Source organism: Leucopleurus acutus, assembly GCF_964270905.1.
Source record: "Leucopleurus acutus genome assembly, chromosome: 13".
NCBI lineage: Eukaryota > Metazoa > Chordata > Mammalia > Artiodactyla > Delphinidae > Leucopleurus > Leucopleurus acutus.
This window is the reverse complement of record NC_139155.1, coordinates 52,069,046-52,093,284: the sequence shown is the minus strand read 5'-3', so window position 1 is coordinate 52,093,284 and position 24,239 is coordinate 52,069,046. Positions and strand designations below refer to the sequence as shown.

Sequence of the window (24,239 nt, the reverse complement as noted above, 5' to 3'; positions counted from 1 at the left end):
ACATTTTTATTGAAATTTAGCTAGTAATTTTCCATCTTTTCTGATGCTGATCATTTCTAACAAACGAATTGGACAGTGTTTCACTTTTACATTGTGAATAAATAAATTCAAAATCCACTGAATTTAAAATGAAATAAAAGTGATTTTCCCTTATGGATGCAGATATTAGAGTTTATTGGTGATACACATTGTTTCAGCATTAAAGACCATATAATGATGGAAGAATCTCCAAATGTCAGTTTTCACGGTGCTTACTCTAGTTTCTTTTGGACTGCGTTTATTTTTTTATTTATTGTCAGACATCACCTTTACCTGGAAGGGACAGATTAAATGGTATAATTTAAAAATATATGTATCTTCTAGGGAGCACACCGTTAACAACCACTTTTCATTCCAGAAAAGGTGTGCAATTTGGGAATACTTATTTTATTAAAAAAAAATGGAACTATTCTTAATTTTGACCCTCAAGCACTTTGTTGCAAGATAATCAACATGTTGTTTTGTATCATTAGGAGGGGCTCCACAAGACTGCTTAACTAGGCACAAAATAGGTGCAGCCCGTCTTAATGTGCAAGAAGTGAGCAACAGTGTTAGACCCTCAGGCTGTCAAACTCCCACTCACCTTTAGTACACCTTGTATTCCGTGTGTGATTTTTTTTCTTTTTTTTGTGGAGACCCACTGAGGGTGCTAGTATCAGCTGAATAATGTACAATTAATAACCTAATTTCATTCATAGATTTTTAGCAAAATAGTAAATATAGGGAATTCCCTGGCAGTCCAGTGGTTGAGACTCCGAGCTTTCACTGCTGAGGGCCTGGGTTCAATCCCTGGTCAGGACCTAAGATCCCACAAACTGTGTGGTGTGGCCAAAAAAAGAAAAAAAGAAAAAAAGAAAAAAGAAAAATAGTAAATATAAAAGTATTAATGGAGGTCCACAACCCTTTATTCAGAATGCTTGGGACTGAATTTATAAACTTTTGTTAATGCCCACTTCCAGGTCCACAGCAGCACCCTGTCATCAGATACACCAATATTTCTGCAGGAAGCATATGAATGGTTATACTAAGGGGGTAAATAAAGACTACACAGCCTCTTGTTTGTTCAGATCAGGATTTACCACTAAATGAGTTTCCTGCTCATTTACAAAAAACTTAAGAGTTTTGGGATTTTGGAACAGATAAGAGATTGTGGACTTATCTCTTTAATTTCAGAGGATCATCTTTTATATTTCCTGGGTCATGTACTTCACTTTGAAAACCATTGCACTGTCACCAAGCAGGAGCTTATGCATTTTAAGTATCTGTAGGGAAATGGCTTTTTTAGAACACTCCTCATTCTCCTAAGCCCGTTTCTTTACTCATATACTTTCATATGTCCCCATACCAATTTAGCTTGCCTTTTTTTATCATCATGTTTGCATTACAGAGATTAAACCACCTCCTCAGATGGAACTAGGAACACAGGAACAATTTTGATCTTTGCCCATAGATTAGCTCTATGTAAATAAGTTCTTGTGAAATAGTCTGGTACCTAAGTTATCTTTAAAACTTTGTTTCTGAGGGAAAATGGTTCTGAATTCTAAACAGCGGGCTTTTAAATGAACTTGTAGGACACAACTAAGATAAGGTGGGGTTTAAATTAATGGAGGAGATAATGGAATGCAGCAGGTAGTCCAGACATTCATTTCTGGCTTTGGATTGCCTTTGGGAGCATATTTACTTTTGTAGATGCTTGCTGTGGTTAGGGTTAGTTTATATTCTCTAAGCACACTCATGATAAGAGTATATAGCTTTCTCCTGGGATGGATTTATCTTCTTGATGATAATTTTGTTCTGAAAAAATCAAGAAATGGGGTAGAAACGTTTTGATGTTAAAAATCATTATTTGAATTTTGGGAGTTTTGCAGGGCTAGTGATAATAAATCATAAAAGCTTGAGATTGTAATATTTTACATTGTGGTGCCTTGCTCGCCCCTCTTTCCCAGTCTCTTATCATGGAGTAGTGGAAAATGCACGAGCTTAGTAGGGAAGTCAAGGTATTTGTTCATTCTAGATTTTCTCACGTGGCCTCGTTAACTAGGGGAATGGACTAACATTTACTGAGCTCCCATCATGTGTCAGGAACTATGCTAAGCTTTTTATATACTTTATCTCATTTAAACTTCATAAAAGTGTTGTTTGATAGCCTTCATTTTACTTATGAGAAAACAGGCTGTGAGAAATGAACTAATTTGCCCAAGATTTCATAAGTAATTGGTTGATGGTTGAGATTCAAATCTAGGTTTGTCAGTCTTTTTTTTTCCCCCTGCCTTATAACATTAGTCTCTTTAAAACTTTAATTCTTCACCTGTAAAATGAAGTTGGAGTAGGTCAAGGTACACAGGTGTTTTGCTTGTAAAATGAATTTTTATCTGTTAGGAAAAAAATTAAGTGGATAAAATTCTTATTTTTGACCTAATTAATTTTCTACTCTTGTGTAACAAGTGCTAAAAATAACAAATATATTACTAAAATTGCCAGTTGTATGCCTAATTTGACACCTTGTTTCTTTTGTTTGGACTGTGTAAAGCATGATTGTAATTTTATTATGCAAGCTTATAATAAAGTAGAGTAGCAGAGGCTGCAAAAATAGATGAGGGAATAACTTGTCCAACAGAAAAGATATGATGAAAGAGTTGTAGATTTTGTGTGAGGCACTTTCAAAGACATCTCCTTAACTCATAACAGGAGTTGGTTGGAAGTAGATGGTGTTTCACTCTACAACACTTTTGAAATTAACTAAGAAGTAGATAATGTTTTCAATTTTAAAAATGTATCTCTTTGAGATTTATTTGAATATTAGAATAGGATTTAATAACTTATATTTTTAGTGCAGAGGTTGAATGGGGAACATGATGCCCTAGATATGTAATTATTCTTCAAATAAAATCAGAGCTAAGGGCTTCCCTGGTGGCGCAGTGGTTGAGAGTCCGCCTGCTGATGCAGGGGACCCGGGTTCGTGCCCCGGTCCGGGAGGATCCCACGTGCCGCGGAGCGGCTGGGCCCATGAGCCATGGCCGCTGAGCCTGCGCGTCCGGAGCCTGTGCTCCGCAACGGGAGAGGCCACAACAGTGAGAGGCTTGTATACCGCAAAAAAAAAAAAAAAAAAAAAAAAAATCAGAGCTAAGTAGAGGGAAAAACCCTGGTAGGGTAAAAGCATAAGAGGCCAAGCTTTGTAATCAGCCTCCTCACATGGGTTTGAATTTGAGCCCACCACTTACTAATGTGTGCCTTCATATCGTCAATTTCTTCATCTATAAATGAGGATAATAATGCCTACCTTTTAGTATTGCTGGGAAAGTTAGTAAAATACATGTGAAGCACCTAGCTTGGTACTGATTTAAGTAGTGGTTAGTATTATTAATAATAACAATACTATTTTCACTAATTTACTGTTTCTCAAGAGTAAGGAATGTGGAGTACACCAACCAGCTGGCAGGTCACAAAGGCCTCACCCTCAGTAGGAATTTTAATTACATTTCAGCCAGTTTCTAAACCATAAGTACTTTGATGGTTCAGGGAGAATAAGATGCATACTCAAGTTGGTTAACCCTCTTTAATCTCTGTAAACTTGTCACATTGATTTGGGGTTAAAATTGAATGAATCCATAAATCAGAAATAGGAATTCTTGGTTGGCTGAGTGACATCAGCAAACGGTTATGCCACAGCAAGTAATTGCTTTTAAACACTGGTTAATGACTTGTAAATTATTTTTTGAGGTTAGGTGAAATCTTTTAATTAGGGCAAAAGATTAGAGGATTAGCTAGGCACTATACTAGTCTACTAGGAATGCTTATTTTTTATTTTAAAAAAGTTTTAAAATTTATTACATAGTATTTAAGATATCTAAGTGGATAAGTGATTAATAAATGTGAACCTATCTAGAAATAAAGCATTTCTAATGTTTAAAACACTCTCTGTACTTCTTCCCAATTTCATTCCCTTCCTCTCCTAAAGTAACCACTGTGTAGAAATTAGTAATTCCCATGGGTTTCTTTACATTTATGCTGTGTTGTATATATCTGTAAATAGTGCATAGTACTTTATTTGCAACATTCTGTATTCTTGAATAATTTTAAAATTCAGCATTATGGTTGAAGGATTCATCCATGTTGAATTGTGTGGCTCTTGAGCGTTCATTTTAGGTGTTCCATTGTATACCTGATACATATCTTCACTCTCTTGTTAATGAACATTTACATTGTTTACTTTTTCTTTTGCTCTTATACAAAGTGATAATTCACATATTCTTGTTCCATGTTTAAGTGCTTCACATAATGAACTGCTTGTAGTGAGAACCTTCTCTGTTTCAATCATTTTTTCTCTCTAGAAATTTAACATTTTACTTAAATAAATCAGTGCTTTATGAATTTGAGCTGTTTTTCTTGGCTCTTTTAAGAAACTTGTGGTTATTGATCTCGACCATAGTGTTTTACTGGTCTCATAAAATTTGCCAGCAAAAAGACTTAAGCTATGTAAATACTCTAAGTTATTGAATTTAGGCAAGATGTCATTAAAATGTAGAGCAGATGGTCATTTGAGTATTAGAATGAGTCAAAAGCTATCATCAGGTGGTTCATTTAACGGTGGCAGATGTCTTCATAAAGCTTAGCAAAGGGAAAGAGTGTTAACTCTCTAGGGTGGTATGGTATTCTTTAGGAAGGAGAAAAAGCATTCATGAGTTTAGTTAGGGAATTAAATTTTATTGAATTTTTAAGGAATAACTCTTGGAGGTTCTAAGGAGGTTCAGAGTGGAAGGGAGTGCTTTTAGTTGAGAATGAATTGGGTGGATGAAGTAAGGGGAAACAAAAAAGCTGCCAGAGTAAGAGACCAGTAAAATGTTGGCCTTGTTCGTTTAATCCTTTTTCCTTTTTTATGTTTTCTTTAAATGTCATCTTTTGTTTTAAAGTCAATTAATTGCATTCTCATTAAAAATTCTGTACTGCTCATTTTGGTAGTGGAGTGGGTTGCTTTGTTTACTTTTTCCAATTCTCAGTATTAGTCTGTTTCACAGCTGTTCAGTAGCTTTGTTGGCATTTGAACTGTGGGAACCAAGAAAGGATTTGGATGTGCTTTTGTGTGCATTAGTGGTTTTCCTGAAGTATTCTTTAAAACTGTGAATTGTAGAAGTTTTTATTTTTTTTTAACCAGTTATCATTGTATGTTTAAATGGCTGCTTTTAAAGAAAGCCTGTACTCAGATTATGAGCTCATGAATGTTATTGTATTTTGGAGAAAATGAACTTAGAGATGAAAAATATGTAAATAGGGGAACACCTGAAAACTGGGCTTTTCCTTTTCTGGTCAGGTGAGGAGGTTGGGATACATTTTCCCTATGCCTTTCATCAGTCAGCACTCATTTGAAGAGCTGTGCAGATAAATTAGGGTATACCTCTTAGTGTGTATTGGATACCTATTTGTTTAGTGTATTTGACTTTTTGTGATGGCATAGGAGACCTATTTTAGACCTGTTCAGAAACTTAACTACTGTGTGGACATTTACTGTTACTGCTATTTAATGTTAATTAGGATGTTTTTGGTCATGATGCTTTCCTGTGGTAAGACAAATTAGACTCTTAAGGCACGTGGCAATAAGGAGTGTACTTATTAGCTATATATTTTCTTTTCATAAGCACAGAATAGCTCAAGTTAGGGTAAGGGTTAAAAGACGTAAAAACTTCTGAGTAGCAGTGTACCACATTGCTGAAGTAACTGAACGTTGGTTTCTGTAAATACTTGGAGTTCCTCATGTTTTTGTTTATTTTTAGCTTTTATTTGTAAGTGACATATACCAGCATTTCTGATGCTTATACTGCATATTAAATGCCCCTTCTCGCCCAGCTGCTTCCTAGAATTAATACATACCCAGTATAGAAAACTTGGAAAACCCCAAAGGGTGATCTCGTCAAGTACATTTTGGGGGTTATCTTTCTAGTTTTTCTGGGCACATGTGTTATGTGTATAATGTAATTTATGTACCAAAGTGCTCTACTGTAATCCTTTGCATACTGCTTTATAAAATAATAATATAGTTTACCATCTCAGTACCATTTCTTCTACAACATGGTTTAATAACTGCATAGAATTTCTATGGATTACCTTAGTTTACACATAAATAGCCGCATCCCCATCTTTTCAATATGTTATGTTAAATTTTTATTTACTGCAAACAATTTGGTATCATGAGATGTACCTTTTAAAAAATTTGAAGACAGGGTCAAAATCTTTTAAAGCATTTGAAACATTTTGCAAGTACCTTCCATAGAGATTGTATCAATTTCTGTTTCCCTCTCAGCAGTATGACTGGCTCCCTTGACACCATCTTCACGTACACTGACATATTATTTTTAATCTGTTCCAATTTAAGAGGATAAAGTTGTATCTCTTGTTTTGTATTTTCTTTTTAAAATTATGAAATTAATACTTATAATAAAACTGAACAATTGAAAATTGTATGTAATAAAGCTAAACAACTGAAAAGTGTATACAGAAAAAATGTGAAGGTGCCTTCTCCTTCCTCATCTGTGTATCCTCAACCACTGTCAGCAGTTTGGAGGAGTTTCCAGGTTTTCTCTATTTATACACTTCCTATATGTGTGTGTGACTTCTAGGTTTTGTGTCATGCTTAGAGAGACTTTACTCAGAATTGTAAAAGATGCTGTTCAACAATTTTTGCTAGCACTTTTATGGTTTTCTTTTTTTCATATTTAGCTCTTTAATTTATCCACATTTTTGCTATGCTGTACTGCAGGGAACTGTAATTTAATAAAGATTGTAACTTATTTTTAACTTGCTTTGTTCTAGTTGCAATGGTTACACAACAAATACCCCCAAACTTAGTGGTATGAAACAGTTTATATGCTCAGGGCTTCTACCCCTCAGGGATTTGGAGAGGCTCAGTGGGGAATGGCTTGCCTCTGCTCCACAGTATCTAGGGCCCCAGCTAGGAGAGTCAAACAGTGGAGGGGGCTGCACAGCCAGGCTTCCTCGGGCATCTCTCTATACCTCTTTATGGCCTCGCCAAGTGGTCTCCTCTCTGTGGCAGCTTCAGGGTAGCCAGACTTAGTATGAAAGAACTGCCAAGGCATGTGGGGGCATGAATCCTGAGGGGGAGGGAGAGACATGGACAGACAGGTGGTACAGAAGTCATATGGTGTCACTTCTGCCACCTTCTATTAACCAAGGCAGTTGCAGATGTCCCCCCAGGATCAGTGGGGAGGAAAACAGACCCGCCTCTTGATGGCCACTTGTCATTCATTGTCCTCTTGTCAGAAGAGCACTTGGGGTGGATATCGATCGGTGAGGCTTTCTTTGGAAAATACAATCTGCCACGTCTTTCCTCCATTTTAAGTATACACTCAGTTTTCCAGGAATGTGCCTGATATAAAATGCATAAATAAAGCAGGGGTGTACCTGTATTTCAGTATTTAAATTGATGAATTTTAAAAAACCTCATATTGTGATTCTTGCCATTTCTTATTAAAAAGTGCAATTTTATGAAAATTTAAAATTCATTTTTAGGCTTGCATCAGACAATTATGACAGTTCTTCAAAATCTTTGTCTGTTGATAGGTTTTAGAATTTACCTTAAAAAAAATCTTTATGTGAACTAGGATAATTTCTTTCTTAACTTTGTAGACTTTTGCTATTTGTGTTGGGAGATAATATCAGGAATAATTACAAAATTATGTTTTCAAAGTGAACATTATAAGGAATGGTTATATATTGGTTTAAAGCAAAATATAGCAAATTCTTAGTAACCCATGGGATGATTAGCCAGGTTATGGATTATTTGGTACTTAAAAAAAAAAAATCCTTCTGTGATTGAAAAACACCAAACAAATCCTTTTCTGTGTATTCATTTATACACCCCAAAAGGAAGAATAGATTTGGCCTTTTGATTTATATTGTGAAAGACTGAAGCATGCAGTACTTGTGAACGCTGGTAGCTCTGAGTTGTGCAGCTATAAATTTGGTTTTTTTTTTTAACTTGGTTTTTAATTTTAGTTTACAGTCTGTTAGACTAGAGTATAATTTCTTTTGGGCCTATGGCTGATGATAATTTTCATGATTGATGCAGTCAGAATTAGCCATAGGCTAGAATGAGAAGTGGTGGATGAACTACTCTTGTATAGGACTGTCTCACATGGCAGTTGTGTCCTCTGTTGCTGTTCTGGAGTGAAAACAATTAAAGGAACAGAGAGGACAGGTACAGCTGCAGGGAAGCCACAAACTTTGGGGGAAAACCTGAGATAAAAGAGTAATTAGCAAATGGAGAGGGCAGGTAATTTGCTAAAATAAAATGGGGGTAATCCACACATGAATAATTGAATATTTTCTGTATGTATTTATGTATGGGAAATTGAGAAATTTATTGAGTTCTTTAATTTTTGTATAAGTATTGCTGAATTTGCCTGGGGTATGTGATGACTTTGATCATTAAATTATTTAAATAGATGACTAGTACATTTAATATATCTATATTAAGATTAAATTAATTGCAGTATAATTCTTTATACTTACCTTGTATTGTAACGCCTTTCAGAGTATGTTTACCTCTATTATATCACTTTAGCTTCACAGTGTCCCTTTCCATATTGTCTTAGTCTGATTGGGATGCCATAACAATCTACCACAGACTGGGTGATTTAAACAATAGGAATTTATTTCTCACAGTTCTAGAGGCTGGGTAGTCCAAGTTCAGGGGGGTGGCCACTTCGGTTCCCTATTGAGGGCTCTCTCCTTGGCTTGCAGATAGCTGCCTTCTTGCTTTGTTTTCACATGACAGAAAAAGAGAGAGAGAGAGAGACACTTTGGTCTCTCTTCCTCTCCTTAGAAAGACACTAATCCCATCATGGGAGTCCCACCCTCATTGCCTCATCTAAACCTAATTACCTCCCAAAGGCCTTACCTCCACATATCATCACGTTGGAGGTTAGGGATTGTGGGGGGAACCTCCCAGTCCATAACATCTATGAAAGGAAGTATTTTCTCAATTTATAGATGAGAATATAGATGAGAATATTGGTCCCAGAGTAGTTTAAAAAGCTCGATTCTGAACATTACCTAGCCAGTAAGTTATGTAAGTAGTTTCTGAAATCGCATACCTTTGTTTTCCCCATTTAATGCAACAATTTAAATATACAGATCAGAGATTATGTTTTATCTTATTATCTCCCAGCATGACTCTATAAAGTTTATCTCTAAGTCTCTGACTATATTTCGTAATCCTGTCAAACAAATAAAGCTGCTCCTGGTTCATTGAACATACTCTGTGCTCTTCTGAGGTTTCTTTCTTCCTTGGAAAGGTCTACTCATCCACCATTTCTAAAAAACGTTTCCTGATTCTTTTTTTTTTTGATTTAGTTTTTTGAATGAGTTTCTCAGTGGAGCCCTGAGCTTGTATTATTTGATAAGCATGTGCTTATTTATGTTTTTGTTGGTGGCTCCCTTTCTGTTTTTTAAGGGAGCAGTTCTAGGTTTCAGTTTATTGTGCTGTTTGTTCCTAAATATCTCTAATACTTATCTATTTGTATTCTCTTTAATGATCTTATTTATACTTTTTTTGTTTTTTTGTTACCTTCTACATCTTTTATTTTCTAACCCATAGCCACCAAGACCTAAATCTCTCTTGACTCTTTTTCTCTCCACTTCCACTATCATCACCCTGGCTTAAACTACCCTTATCTTACCTGGACTACTGTGTAAGCTTCTTAGTACTTGACTTTGTTTCTCTAGCCCCTTTTATTTTCTTCCTTTCTGTTCTTCCTACCATAGCAAGAGTGATATTTGAAAGCAGCAGAGGGCCTGCCCATAGTAGCAGTAAAGAAATAGTTACTGAATGAATCAGTAGGTACTGATGTCTGCTGTCTTCTCTGTCTCTACAGCCAGGCATTTGTGTGGTAGGAGACTGCAGAAGGATTGCACATAAAACATATTTGGTGTTGGTGTCATGCTCTTTTGTAGTTTACTAGACATCCCAGCTTCCTTTCAGTGTTCATTCTTCCTCCTTCCCTCCCCCCCTTTTTTCTTCTTAACCATCTCAGCTAGGGTACTTTATTTAGAATCTGGTTTCCTTACTCATAGGGATTTTAAACCGGGATATAGAAAATGAATTATGTAGGATTTTTCCCCTTACCAGGAAGTAGCAATAGTGTATTAGTTCTTGCAGAGTTTAGCTACAGTATTACTACTGTTGTATTCTAGTTCTTGCGTGTACTTCACATTCTCATTTTATTCTTAGAACATACCTTTCCTTTAAAGAACATATTACCTCCTCCAAAGGAAGTTGAGGTTCTGAGAACTAAAATGACTCATTTCTTTTATTTAATTATTGAACATCTCTAAACTTATACAAAATAGAGAATAGTATAATGAACCCCCATGTTACCTGTTACCCAACTTCAACACGAGCAATCTTGTTTCGTCTAAACACACCTTACTTCCCCTCCCTCTCCACCAAATATTTTGAAATAAATACTGTTGTTTTATATGTAAGTACTTCAGTTAAAATGACTTTTTCATGAGATAACTATTGACAGAGCCAGAACTTGATCTAGGGGAGTGTCAGTATTGTACAGACAACTTAGCCCTTGTTTGTAGTTCAACATTGGGCATGACCATACAGCATGTGTCATGAAATAGTGACACTGATGTTCACAGGCCACACATTGTTTTAAAAACTCCTAGTTTTAATTTATTGAACAAGTGATCTTAGTAGAATAGTAAAGGAACATTATTCCCCAATCTTATTACCCTACAATGTCAGTTATTTTCATTGATTTATAGTGGAACTTTTATAGTTCTAACATGTATCTCATCTATCCAAGTGAACATTTTTAGTATAGGTTATATTACCAAGTGCTTGTTTTCTTTTTCTAGTGTTAATTTCTTCTAGTTCTTTAAGGAAAAAAGAAAACCCATGACAAACGCAAGTTTGTTTCCCAAACTGGGAAACTTGCTTGCTAATCATTGTCTAAAGTTTACTGTTGATGGGGAAAAGGTTGTCAATACATAGGGGTAAATGCTAAAGTTAATTGATAGTTTGTTTCTGATATCATGAGAATAAAACTGTCTTTTCTTTTGGAAATTTTACCTGGAGAATAGGTTCACATTCCTCAAAAGATTTTTGTGTGTTTGAAGTCTGAAACATCTACTTGGTGATAAAGGATTCTTCTTTCTTTCTCTGGATTGAACCTAAATTTCAGTTTGTGGATGAGAGCAAGGAAAGTGCTACTGGGAAGTGTTCTTACTAGTGAAAAAAGAAGGGATAGAAAATATTTAGTCTATAATTTGTACTGGTTAAAATATTTGCAATATGTTATCTTGCAACTATATATGGTATATTTGAAATATTATTTCTTGTTTTATTGAGCTATTTTGTAAAATGCTGTGTTCTTATTTTTTCCCTTAGGGAATAATATTCAAATAAATAATACTTGTAATTAATGTAAGCGTGTATCCTTGTTTTAATAGGCATCAAGCATGATGGAACCATGTGTGATACCTGCCGTCAGCAACCAATCATTGGCATTCGATGGAAATGTGCGGAGTGTACAAATTATGATTTGTGCACAGTTTGTTATCATGGAGATAAACATCATTTAAGGCATCGCTTTTATAGAATTACTACACCAGGAAGTGAGCGGTATGGCAATCCATTTTTTTTTTCAATTGCAGTTCCTTGTTTCTATTGAATTTTTTATACCATTCAGCATTAAAAATAGGATCAGGAAATAGCTTCTGACAGCTGGTTTAGTCAAGAAGTAGCAATTACCAGGCTAGATGTGGACCAGGCCTACCACATAGCGAGAAAAGAGCTCTGTGAAGATAGAGATACAGGTATTTTTCCAGGATAATCTGAGCTGTACTTTCTCTAGTGTAGAGACTTGGCACTGCTCAGTGTTTGGAAATGAAAGGGTGGCCCAAAGGAGGCTGATTGTTTTCTCTGTATGCATTCTATCTTGTGAACACTAGAGCCCATTTATTGAATCAAGAGACATTTATTAAGACTACAGAGCATTAAGACTATACTTGTGTAAATTTGAAGATTAATAAGACGTTATTCTTAAGGAGTTTACGAATTAAGGTATTATTTGATTAACAGTGATTATCATGTGATGTTTCAGACTGTATATAGTGATGTATATTAAGTGTCTTAGGAGCAAAGAGAGAAGGGTGTTAATTGTGAATGGGTGCAGAGTTTCAGGTGATTGAGTATTCTCATGTAGCTGTGACTAATGCATAGGAGCAAGAATCAAGTCAGTGACAAGGAGGCAGCAGGAGTAATAGGAAAATGGATTTTTGTGTCAGACTGTCCTGGTTCAGATCCTGGTCCTGCCATTTATTAAGTGAGTAACTTTCAACAGATTATTTATTTTTGTCTTTTGCTTACAATTTTTAAAGTTAGGGTGTAGTAAAGATATTCTGAAAATGAACAGAATAATGAGATAAAAGCAGAGCAGAAGAAAAAACCCCAAATCTTTTTGATTTTTAGGAATGAGAAGGATGTAGAAGAATAAGGGATAGAAGGCCTTGGAAAACCATGCTTGTCTAGATAGTTGAGTATAGAATCTTTTTCAAGGTCTGTAGTCTCTTGTAGGTATACACTACTTTAGAGACAGTTTAGTGTAGGTCAAATCCAGGCCACAGATGTATTTTACTTGACTTACACAGTGATCTAAATTTTTGAACAATTGCTAACCTTTTAAAATCGGGTGATTTCACAGAAAAATCAGGTTTATGAATTCTAACCCTATTCTGTTCCCCCACGCTCCAAAGACTGTCAACACAGGTTCTGCATTTTTTCCTGGCAGCAGTTGGCTGAAGCACAGGAACACCTGTACCCTTTAGACAAATCATACTCTGGAGTTCGCCAAAGTCCCTACCACTCCCTATTGTTTTCCCCAGCCTGAGGTCAAGTGCCATTTGCCATTTGTCATTGCTGTGGTGCTGTCTTTCTTAGGCCCTCATTTGTAGTACTTGCCTGACAGTTGTAGGGTTTTGAATTTGCCATCTCTAAAGTATTGAAGAGTGTGGTGATACCCTGAAGTGGTTAGACTGGATTCATGTGTTGATTCCATTCCAATTTAACTTTTGTGACCTTGGGCAAATTACTTACCTCTTTGGGACTTAGTTTCCTCATTGGTAAAATGAATAATAATACCTTCATCTTAGGGACTGTAACAGACTTTATACCTCTGTAAGTGCTTTTATGTATAGGAAAAGCTAAGTAAATATTAGCTGTTATTATTATTATTCCAACTACTAATGTCTTCATCATCATAACCTGTGTAACGTGGAAAGTGTTCCTGTACCGTGCTGTTATGGTATTAACCAGAACAAAGAAAAATCTTTTATATTTTCAGAATAACCTTTTTTATAATCTTATTTTAAAAAATAAACTGCTGTTACCTATTTTTATATAAATTTGAAAGTAAATACTTTTTTTAGGGTTCTGTTAGAGTCTCGTAGAAAATCTAAGAAGATTACAGCCAGAGGGATCTTTGCAGGTGCCAGAGTGGTACGAGGAGTGGACTGGCAGTGGGAAGATCAGGATGGAGGAAATGGACGTAGGGGAAAGGTAAAAATTGTTTTTGATTCATCATGTTATTCTAGAATATTGTATATTCAGTAGATTTTATAACTACTGTAGTTGAATTTCTTGGCCCATTTTTTTAATGCCAATAACAGTTTCTTAAGTTTTCATTTTTTTTCCCCCGGAAGAAAAAAGATTGTTCCTGCTCTGTTGTACATATTGGCGTTCCGTGAGAAGGTTGTAGGGTAGATTTTACCTTTCCACTTTTAGGCTTCATGTGGCCGTTTTGTTGCCCAGAATGCCTTTCTGAACATCCTGTTTGGGCTAGTCCTCCCTAAGCGGTATCTCATGCTCTTGATTTTCTTGTTATTAAAACTTCATTTGAATGTACTTGTTTTATATTCCATTCCCCCAAAGGTCTGTTTCTGAGGGGTAATAGGCAGCTACTTTGTTATTCAGTCCACTTTCCTTACCCTTCTCAGGAGGCGTGTAGAGCTGTCTAGGGGTCAGTTATAGCAGTTATTCTGAAGGGAATTTTGTACAGCCTCTTTAACGGGCTGGGGTAGCCAGAGATATTAGGGTGAATGGGTTGTTGGTTTTACTTATTTGGATTTCATGTTGCTTTTGCTGATGATGCATTCATTGATTCAGTCAGTCACGTGTTAAATGTGTATTCTCTGTGTTTTGCTAGATGTACTGAAATGAACAGCATTTCACGTTTGAGATTTTGAAGTCAATTAATATCAGTTCTGTTACCTTCTTTAAAATATTGTTTTTAGCATTAAGGAATGATGATTTTAGAGTCTCTGTCATCTGAGGAACTCTTCCTAGGAACTCGAAAGCCTCTTTTGTACAACTTGGTGCTATATAGATTCTTTTGAATTTGAGATTTTTAAACATTTTGTCAAATAGATGTTTTCTAAATTCAGAGTATTGTTATATTGATTTAATTTCAAGTAATAAGGTCTAATTTTAACGTTTGGAAGTCGGACAGAAATATTTTGGCCTATATGTTTTAAGTACTTTGATTTTTATTAAGGAAGCAATTTTTTTTTTAATTTAGTAAATATTTATTGAACACTTAGGTGAAGGATTCTATTCCAAGCATGAAGGTTATGGGAATAAACAAAAGAGGCAAAATTCCTACTCTTCTGAAACATATATTCTAATTAGGGGAGATGGACAACCAGAAATATAAATCTAAATTCTGTGACTATAGTGTGGCCTGTTGACCAGCAGCATTGGTGTCACCTGAAAGCTTGTTAGAAGTATAATAGGTAATAGGTCCCTTTCCTCCTAGACTTTCTAAATTAGGATCTTCATTTTTTTTTTTCCGATATGCGGGCCTCTCACTGTTGTGGCCTTTCTCGTTGTGGAGCACAGGCTCCGGACGCGCAGGCCCAGCGGCCATGGCTCATGGGCCTAGCCGCTCCGCGGCATGTGGGATCTTCCCGGACTGGGGCACGAACCCGTGTCCCCTGCATCGGCAGGCGGACTCTCAACCACTGTGTCACCAGGGAAGCCCCAGGATCTTCATTTTAACAAGAGCCCTAAGTCATTCAGATGTACATTAAAGTTTGAGAAGCACATTTCTAAAAAGAAAAATAGACCAGTGTGAATTTGGGAAAGGCACCACCTCTGGATGGATGGAGTGATGTGGGGACATGCTTCGCAAGCCAGTGGTAGAGAAAAGGTACCCTTTTGAGCCTGGACACAGGAACAGCCTTGTCCCCGTGCATAAGGTCTTGGTAAGTGGAGCTCAGGCTGGAGGCCAGCCTCTATTCTCCTCCTTGGCAAGGCCCTTTGTGCAGTTAACAACTTCTGTAATCGTAGCAATACTGTGTCACATAGGATGTATAAAATGTATGTTAAAGCTTAAAGAATAGTAATAAAATTTTACAAAGCAAACTTTTTTTCCTACTCTACAGATTAAAAAATAGAATGTTATGAATACCTTTAAAAGTCTTCTGTTTACCCTTTCCCAATCGCAAGCCCTGCAAGAACTCATTAGTGAGTCCTGGGAAACACAGGGATCAGCACAGTCAGGACATCAGGCAAGGCAGAAGTATGGGCCAAGTGCAGGACACTGGACAGGAATATGGTCAGAGGACATGAGTTACTATGCATGTTTTGCTTCTAAGCTTACCATGGTCCACCTCAAAGTTTTAGAAGTGGGTCAAAGCAGAATATTCTGTGGGGTAAGATGAGAGACCTCAGTTGATTTAGGTGGCAGAGAATGGGGGGTGGAGGGGAGAGTGGGAACCTCATCATTACATAGTCCAACAAGCCAAGTACAGTGGAGAATTTGGGTCAGGCTCACTCAGGCAGTGTGACCTTAGGTTGATAAAATGGTGCAATGGCAGTGGGCATCTGGGTGATAAGAGCCTTCAGCATGTCTGGCCTGTGAATCACATGGCTACAGTTCAGACAGATTGCCCTTGATGCCTGGTACCCAGCAGTCATCCTGGCAGTTCCCTTTGATGGATGCCCTTGCCTCTTTCCTGGCTGGATCCCATGTTTTCTTTTTTTTTAAGCATTTAAAAAAAAATTTATTTATTTATTTTTGGCTGCATTGGGTCTTCGTTGTTGCATGCTCACTTTCTCTAGTTGTGGCAAGTGGGGGCTACTCTTCGTTGTGGTGCACAGGCTTCTCATTGTGGTGGCTTCTCTTGTTGTGGAGCTCGGGCTCTAGGCACATGGGCTTCAGTAGTTGTGGCACACGGGCTTAGTAGTTGTGGCACACAGGCTCAGTAGTTGCGGGTCGTGGGCTCTAGAGCACAGGCTCAGTAGTTGTGGTGCACGGGCTTAGTTGCTCCACGGCATGTAGGATCTTCCTGGACCAGGGCTGAAACCCGTGTCCCCTGCATTGGCAGGTGGATTCTTAACCACTGTGCCACCAGGGAAACCCGGATCCCATGTTTTCTGTATCCCATTACATCATCTTATTTAGCTTACTCTTTCCTTTGGTGGTGTACACGTTCTAGTAATGTCTTTTGCAGGAGTGCACAAGAAGTAAATTTTTTAATACTTTCATTCTAAAATTGTTTTCAACTTTATATTCTTCCTCACGCTTAATTTTATGGTCAGAGGGTTGGAAAAAAATTTTTTCATCAGCTTTTCAAAAGCAGTTGCAGCTAAAGTCTGAAGCCACATAAATGGAACTTTCTGGATTTTTGTTATATTGGCACTTCTTAGGGGGATGAAAAGTAGGCATTCTTGAAGCTTTGAGTCATCAGTATTACATTTTTGGTTTATTATGATTTAATACTTGTTACATTTTAAGAACAAAATGAAAAGTAAATGAAACCATCTTACACATGTGACTCTAAGTGAGGGAACTTAATATAATAGGAAGTCTTCAGGGTAACATTATTTAAGCACATGTTTGAGATGAAATGTAATTTTTGTCTGACTCTTTTTGACCATGTGTGTGAATGAAGAAAGTTTTTAAGCCTTCCTGTGCTGGCCAGTCCTCAGTGCTGGCTGCTCTGTCCCAATCCTCTTTCCTTATCTTTTTTTTCCCTTGAGGGTTCAAGATTCCCACCCCATTGTCATCACTACATGTTCTCAACAATATGGCTAGTATGAGCCATATTAAGGGGTATAAACCAACCTAGGCTGATGTTGTAATACTGATACAATCTATGGCCTACCATGTGCCAACATGTACCATGGTTTTTTGCTTTGCACCATGGCTTTGGCAAGCATGATGTAAGGTCATCATGGAAGTGTGTAGTGTATTCTTAACTACCTAAGTTAGTATTTCAAGACTGTTTTCATTTTGCAAATGCTTTCGAATATATGTTGATTATTTCATACAGGTACGCTAGATATATTTTCTTCTTTTTAAAAAACTTTATTATGGAGAATTTCAAACATACACCAGAATAGAAAGAGTAGTATAACAAATTCCCATGCACCCAACATCCAACTTCAAAAATTATCAACATTTTAAAAAATGCCATTTATTTGTTGAAGAAATCAAGGTTCTTTGGATTTGGCTGATTGATTCTTTATGATGTTCTTGAACTTCTTCCTCTGAGCCTTATATTCTTATAAACTAGGTGTTAGGTGTAGAGACATGATTAGATTCAGGTTCAGGTTCAGGTTCAGGTTCAGGTTTTTTTGTCAAGAGTACCTCATCAGTTGTGTGTGTACTTTCATTGCATCACATCAGGAGGCATATAAAGTTTGATTATTCTACTATTGGTGACGTTAAGATTGATCAGTGCAGGTATTGTCAGTTTGATCCTTTACAGAGTTTCTCAGCAACCTTTTACCTAATGGTTTTAGCAGCCATTCCACACATATTTCTTAATCAGAATTGAAAGTATGAAATTAATGTAGTTATTTTCTTATGCCTTCCACTTTCCTCCTTGATTAACTAAATCATATTAACAAATGAAGGAATTTCATTTAGTGATTCAGAGCTTGAGTAATGAATTTGCTTATATCCCAAGTAATTTGAAATTTAGGATGAATTTGATTTAAAGTTTGTAGTCTTTGTTTTTTAGTTGGTCACATACTTTTTTGTCCCTCTCATAAAAACACAGAGTTATTTAATCTAGCATTGTATTTTTAAAAATGAATGAAATAGAACCTGACTATATTAGAATTAGAAGGGATTTTTTTTTGCTAAAAGTTGCATGTTTCACTTTAGAGTGTTAGAAACTCTTGCTTTGGAAGGTTATACAGTGGTTGTGAAAATCAGAAAGCAAAGCATGGCAGTGATGGACTCTGCATTCAGGATGGTAGTTACCTCTGTTGGAAGGCAGGAGGGTGGGATTGATGAGAGGCATGCAGGGGAATTGAAAAGTACTGGTAATATTCTTTTTCTTAGTCTGATGTTCATTTTGATTTTTTATTATTTAAAATTTACATATGATATATTTTTATAATGTGTAATTCATTTTAAAATTAAAAAGAATAGGGACTCTCTGGCAGCCCAGTGGTTAAGACTCTATGCTCCCAGTGCAGGGGGTATGGGTTTGATCCCTGGTCGGGGAACTAAGATCCTGCATGCTGCACCGTTCGGCCTTTAAAAAAAAAAAAAATTAAAGAGAATAGATAGACTCATTTACTAACAATTTGAAATGTTGCTCAAATATTTGATTAAATTTTAAGCATAAGAACTTTTTATCTCTACAAAAGCACCATAAAATACATAGCTTGCAAAACTATTTCTTTAGTACAGGGTGAAAATTAAATGGTCATTATGTATCTTATTTGAAATAGTCTGTTTTTAAGGGCATGCCTTAAAAATTACATTTAACATCAGCCTGGCATTCTAAGTAACTATGTAGCGTGGTTGATTATAAGTGTCAGGGTGGAGAAGAGTAATGAGTTGTGCATGTGGGACTTCCCATACTGAGCTGTAGACTGGTTCACTTGAGAATACCCAAGTTTAGTGCTCGTTGTGCGTCAGTTTTGTGTAGTTGATTCTTGGCCCTTAAGCAATAGCAACTCCAGTATTTTTTTTTTTTTTTTTAAGTATTAAACGCTCTTACTAATCAGCCTGCTGGTGTGTGGGGCCTAGAGATTGTGTCTGGGTCTCCACTGCAGTCACAGTGTTTCAGCTTAGAAGGCCTGCTTTTTGGGGCAACTGAGGGGTGCTGCTGGAGGAGCCAAGTCACTCAAGTCTTCTTTAAACTTGGCCTTTGAGCCTCATGCTTATCAGGGTTTAGCTGACCAGAGAGTGGGTTTACCTTGAATTTTTCAGGGTATTTGGTCAAAGATTTTAAATTTTGTATCAAAGAATAGGTTTAAAAGAATACACTGTTGTTAGAGGGAATCCTTTAAGAGTGAAGATTTTAAATTTTGTATTGAATTATGTATTTTCTGATAATCCGTCACTGTAATAATCACTAAGCTTCTGTATTTACAATTTCTACAGTGATTTTAGAAATTAGCTTATAATATTCTGGAAAATTGTATAATTCAGTTATATGTTAGAAGTGACATATATTTGGTAAATAAGTATTTTTCATGATCCTGTTACACAGGATTGTAGCTGAAATATTTTTAAAGATTTAAATATAATTAAAAGAACCAACCTCTCCTCTCCTCTTTCAAAATTTTTTTTTTCCTCAAAAACTTCCCTTAGGTAACAGAAATCCAAGACTGGAGTGCATCAAGCCCACATAGTGCGGCCTACGTTCTCTGGGACAATGGTGCTAAGAACCTTTACAGAGTTGGCTTTGAGGGCATGGTAAGTGTAAGAACCACAAAAGCTGAAAATATTGGACGGGTGAAAGAAGGGAAGTAAAAATAGCCCTTATTGTATTCTTCCATTTTTTCTTTTGTCGTCTCCTTTTGTCAGAATACAGCCATCTGAATCATGAGTATGCAATTGGAGGGAACATCTGTAAAGTGAGAATTTAATACAATAGGTGTTAAAATTATTTTTTAAGGAGTTTTTTCCTCTGTATTTTTATTTTTATTTATTTTTATTATTATTATTTTTTGTGGTACGCGGGCCTCTCACTGTTGTGGCCTCTCCCGTTGCGGGGCACAGGCTCCAGACGCGCAGGCTCAGCAGCCATGGCTCACGGGCCAGCTGCTCCGCGGCATGTGGGATCTTCCCGGACCGGGGCACGAACCCGTGTCCCCTGCATAGGCAGGCGGACTCTCAACCACTGCGCCACCAGGGAAGCCCTCCTCTGTATTTTTAAAGTGTAGTGTTGATGATTGAAAATGACTGACCTAGAAGCACTTTGAATTACTTAAGTGCTTAAGGAGCATAATGGTAGTTTTTATTCAATGGATTGTCCTATATTTCTGCATGTCATGGATCATTATTCAAATGTTGACCTCAGCTATTTAATTTATAGAGTGTAATTAAATATTATATTAATGCTAAAATATTAATGCCTTTTATATCCTTTCCACCTTGAATACATTTTTCATTCAAAGAATTCTCAAATTTCATTTTTTTTTCCAACTCTTATGCTCATTAGGAGGGGAAAAAATATCCCACTGTCCCTTTGCCTTAATCTATTCCTTTTATACATAAAAGCGAGCCTTGTGAATCTAGACGGGTAGTTTACTCGCCACTTTTTACGATTGTATACAGCATTGGTCATTAGTTTTTCATTATTATCTTCATGCCTCTCCCTGTTTTTAAATTGGGAATTTTTGTAGAATTCCAACTGATTATTAACTTGCTTCAAACGAAGCTTTACATGCTGTGTGCGCTCAGGTACTTATTCAGTAGTATACATACAGATTGATCCCATTCTTTTTTGATGGCTGAGTAGTATTCCATTATATGGTTATACCATTGTTTATATAATGAGATTTCTGTTGATGGGTATCTGGGTTTTTTTTTGTTTTTTTCATTGTTGCAAGCAGTGTTTCAGTAAGCATCCTTGTGCATATGTCTTTATACATTTATGGGTATATTTCCTTAAGATAGATTCCTAGAAGTGAAACCACTGGGTTAAAGTATCATATTAGAACTGCTTGACCCATGTCTCCTTGGCTAGGATTGAACTAAATGTGAGCTATAGTGGCAAAGGAGGCTGTAAAAGAGAGTTGGGTTGGGGTGTGTTTGTGTGTGTATGTGTCTGTATAAAGGAGCTCCTTTCCTTAATATAGTATGTATGTACTGATCACTTTATACATGTATATGGTACTGTTAGGCACTTTTAGGTAATCTGTTTCTGAATTTTCAGTCACCCTCAAGGTTGCTCTTCTAAGTTCACATTTCCTGTACTTTTCATTATACCACAACTGCCTCCCCATTCAAATACTTAAATACTTTCTTATAAAAGCTAAGTGGGAAGGAACTTGAGTTAACGAAGTTATGGTAAAGTAAGGACTGAAAGTGATATAAATAGGAAATTAACTGGACAAGGAGTCAAAAGACTGGATTTGGTTTTTTCCTTTTCTACTTTCTGACTATTTAGTTTTGGCTGATTTCCTTTATACAATACCTGCCTTGTATATCTCATAAAATTGATTAGAAAGATCAAGTGAGTTGAGCTCTTTTTTGGTAAAAATATCTTTAAAATGGAATATGTTATGTACTTTTGAAATACGAGATTTTTGTTTTAGTTCTTTTTTTCCAGCATGTGTTTTTGAAAGTATGATAATGGTAAAGATCCAGGCATTTTAATGTTGAAGTTTAAAAGAAATCTTAAAGTATGACCTATCTGAAGGTCAAGTTTATAGTTTTTGATGGGTGTTTTTGAAAGCAATGTTTAGTGTGACTGTTAACCGAGAGCTACTATTCATTTCTGCTGAGGATATGTTCTAAATGAACATTTTTGCGTATTTTAGGTTTTAAGCTGTAGTTGAAGTTTTCAAGGGTGATTTTTCTGCTTTCTTTTCTTTTTCTTAGTCTGACCTGAAGTGTGTCCAGGATGCCAAAGGAGGTTCTTTCTACAGAGATCATTGTCCTGTGCTAGGTGAGTTAACAGGCTAGAGAAAATTTCTAAATAATGGGTCAGAGTTCATGGAATCGGAAAAGTGTTTAAATTGGGCTTTAAAAAAATTAGTTACCATTAAAGCTTTTTAAAGACTTACTCTTTTGGTTTTATTTCGTTTTAAAGCATTTGTTCTTTTTAATTTATTTAAACTCTGAAAGAATTGTCATGACTTGATAATTGATATACCATTTATATGGCATACTATATTTGAAACTTTTGTCTTTTAACCATAAACTTATATTGTTGAAAAATTTTGGGTTATATGATCAATGTTATATCTCTTATACTACTGAGAATAGGACCTAACAATTTAATGCTTATAAATTCCTTAGAATTTCTGTAAAATTTCTTTGAAAATATAAGAACAGCTCTAAGATTAAGATAATATGATAAATATAATTTCATGTATCATTAAAATAAAAAAAGAACAAGAAAACCAAAACTAGTTTCATTTTATAGATTCTTCATTGTTGGCAAGATGAATATTTACCACATTCTTCTGATTAAACCTTTAGTCTCTGAATGCTTTCCTTTCTCATGTGAACGCTCTGTTCCTCTTTCCAAATCATTTGATTTGCCTTATTGCCCCAAAACGCTGTTCTCTTCCAGCATACCTAATTTTTTTAAAAAGGAGAATGTAGAAGAAAATCTTACGGTTTTGAGGAGATCATCTCTTTCTCTTGCTTTCAGAAAGTTTGTTTTGTTTTACAAGGAAAGTGTAGAATCCGCATACCCATTTCAGATCCCTCAGCATAGTGTTTTATGATCATGAATCCTTTATCCCATAAGTAGTTTCGAAAATAATCTCAGAAATGGGCTTTGAAATATTTGAAAATGCTCTTTAGGCAAAAATCACAAGAACTATTTGGTAACTAATAACAGTAAGCACTTCAGAGGAAAAAAAATTCCAGGGTTCTCTTTCATATACTTTAGTTAGTTATGTTGGCTCTTCAGCAAGTCATCCAGGCAGAAAGGTGAATATTGTCAATGCTCAGAACTTTGTGTTCTGATAGATGGTTGCCTAGTCTTCTGTAGATTCTGCCCCTGTTCAGTCGTTGTTGTAAATCATTACATTATTTCTGGTTTTGAGTCTGTTTTCTTTTCTTTCTTTTTTTGAAGCTCTCTAATTCTAGAATTTGATACTCATAGTATATTCTCAAAACATTTTAAGATTAGATAGTAACTAAAACTCAAATATCTTGGGCTTTTTCTTATTTAAAACAGTGCAGTTGCCTGTTGTTGCTGTGATTTTCCTTTTCCTTTGTCAACTCCCTCTGCAATTACAGGTGAGCAGAATGGCAACAGGAATCCTGGTGGATTGCAGATTGGTGACCTGGTCAATATAGATCTTGACCTAGAAATTGTACAGTCTTTGCAGCACGGTCATGGAGGATGGACTGATGGCATGTTTGAGACTTTAACTACAACTGGAACTGTTTGTGGCATTGATGAAGATCATGACATTGTAGTACAGTATCCAAGTGGCAATAGGTTGGTTATATTTTTTAATTTTCAGTAATGGCAAATAAAGTTAGTATATAGAGGAAAGAGCCTTAAAGAAAGCAAATAATGTGATATAATAAAACTTCTTACAGCTAACTCTTCAATAATAGATGAAAATCCGGAATATGTTGGTAAAGTGGAGGGAAACAAGTAAGAACAGTGTATGTGTGTGTGTGTGTGTGTGTATGTGTATATATTTATATGAATATATTTATGATTCAATGTTCTGTGCACTTTTTTTTTTCCTTTAGGGGGCAGAATACATTGTATCAGTATTAGGTCCAAGTATAGCTAAAAAGTTCTGTGTTCTGTTGGACTGCATCAGTCTACCCTGAATGAATGGGATAACAGTAAAACTCCTCTGGCCCATATCTCCAGCGTCATCTCATGGTAACACAGCTCTGCCTTGCCACAGACACCTGTGCACACACTAATGCTTATCAGCCACACAGCACTGCGTGTGTTTCCTCACTTCTGTAACCTTTGCACACACCACTCATTCCATGCAGAATACCCTTTCCTCCTTGTCTCCCTCCTTCTCTGGATTAACTCCTTTGCCTCCTATAAATATTGAACTTTTATGCTTACTTCCTCTCTCCTTCCCCCCTCCCTGGTACATGCATACGCTATTTATCTGTTTAGGTCTCCTATTATCTACTAAAATGGTTATTTATTTGGTCTCTGGGTTTCGTGTTTCTTGGAGACTGTGCCTGTGCCTTTTATTTATTTGT

At 36.2% G+C, this 24,239-nt stretch overlaps 1 protein-coding gene across 1 annotated transcript in view; it reads left to right on the top strand.

The window, feature by feature from the left end:
- The window catches only part of MIB1 (MIB E3 ubiquitin protein ligase 1), a 115,683-nt gene that overhangs the window by 7,692 nt on the left and 83,752 nt on the right, over positions 1-24,239 (top strand). Inside the window, exons 2-6 of the mRNA XM_082853110.1 lie at positions 11,515-11,686; positions 13,492-13,621; positions 19,680-19,784; positions 21,918-21,984; positions 23,292-23,496. Of these exons, the coding sequence (XP_082709236.1) occupies positions 11,515-11,686; positions 13,492-13,621; positions 19,680-19,784; positions 21,918-21,984; positions 23,292-23,496 (679 nt within the window). The remainder of the gene's footprint in view (positions 1-11,514; positions 11,687-13,491; positions 13,622-19,679; positions 19,785-21,917; positions 21,985-23,291; positions 23,497-24,239) is intronic.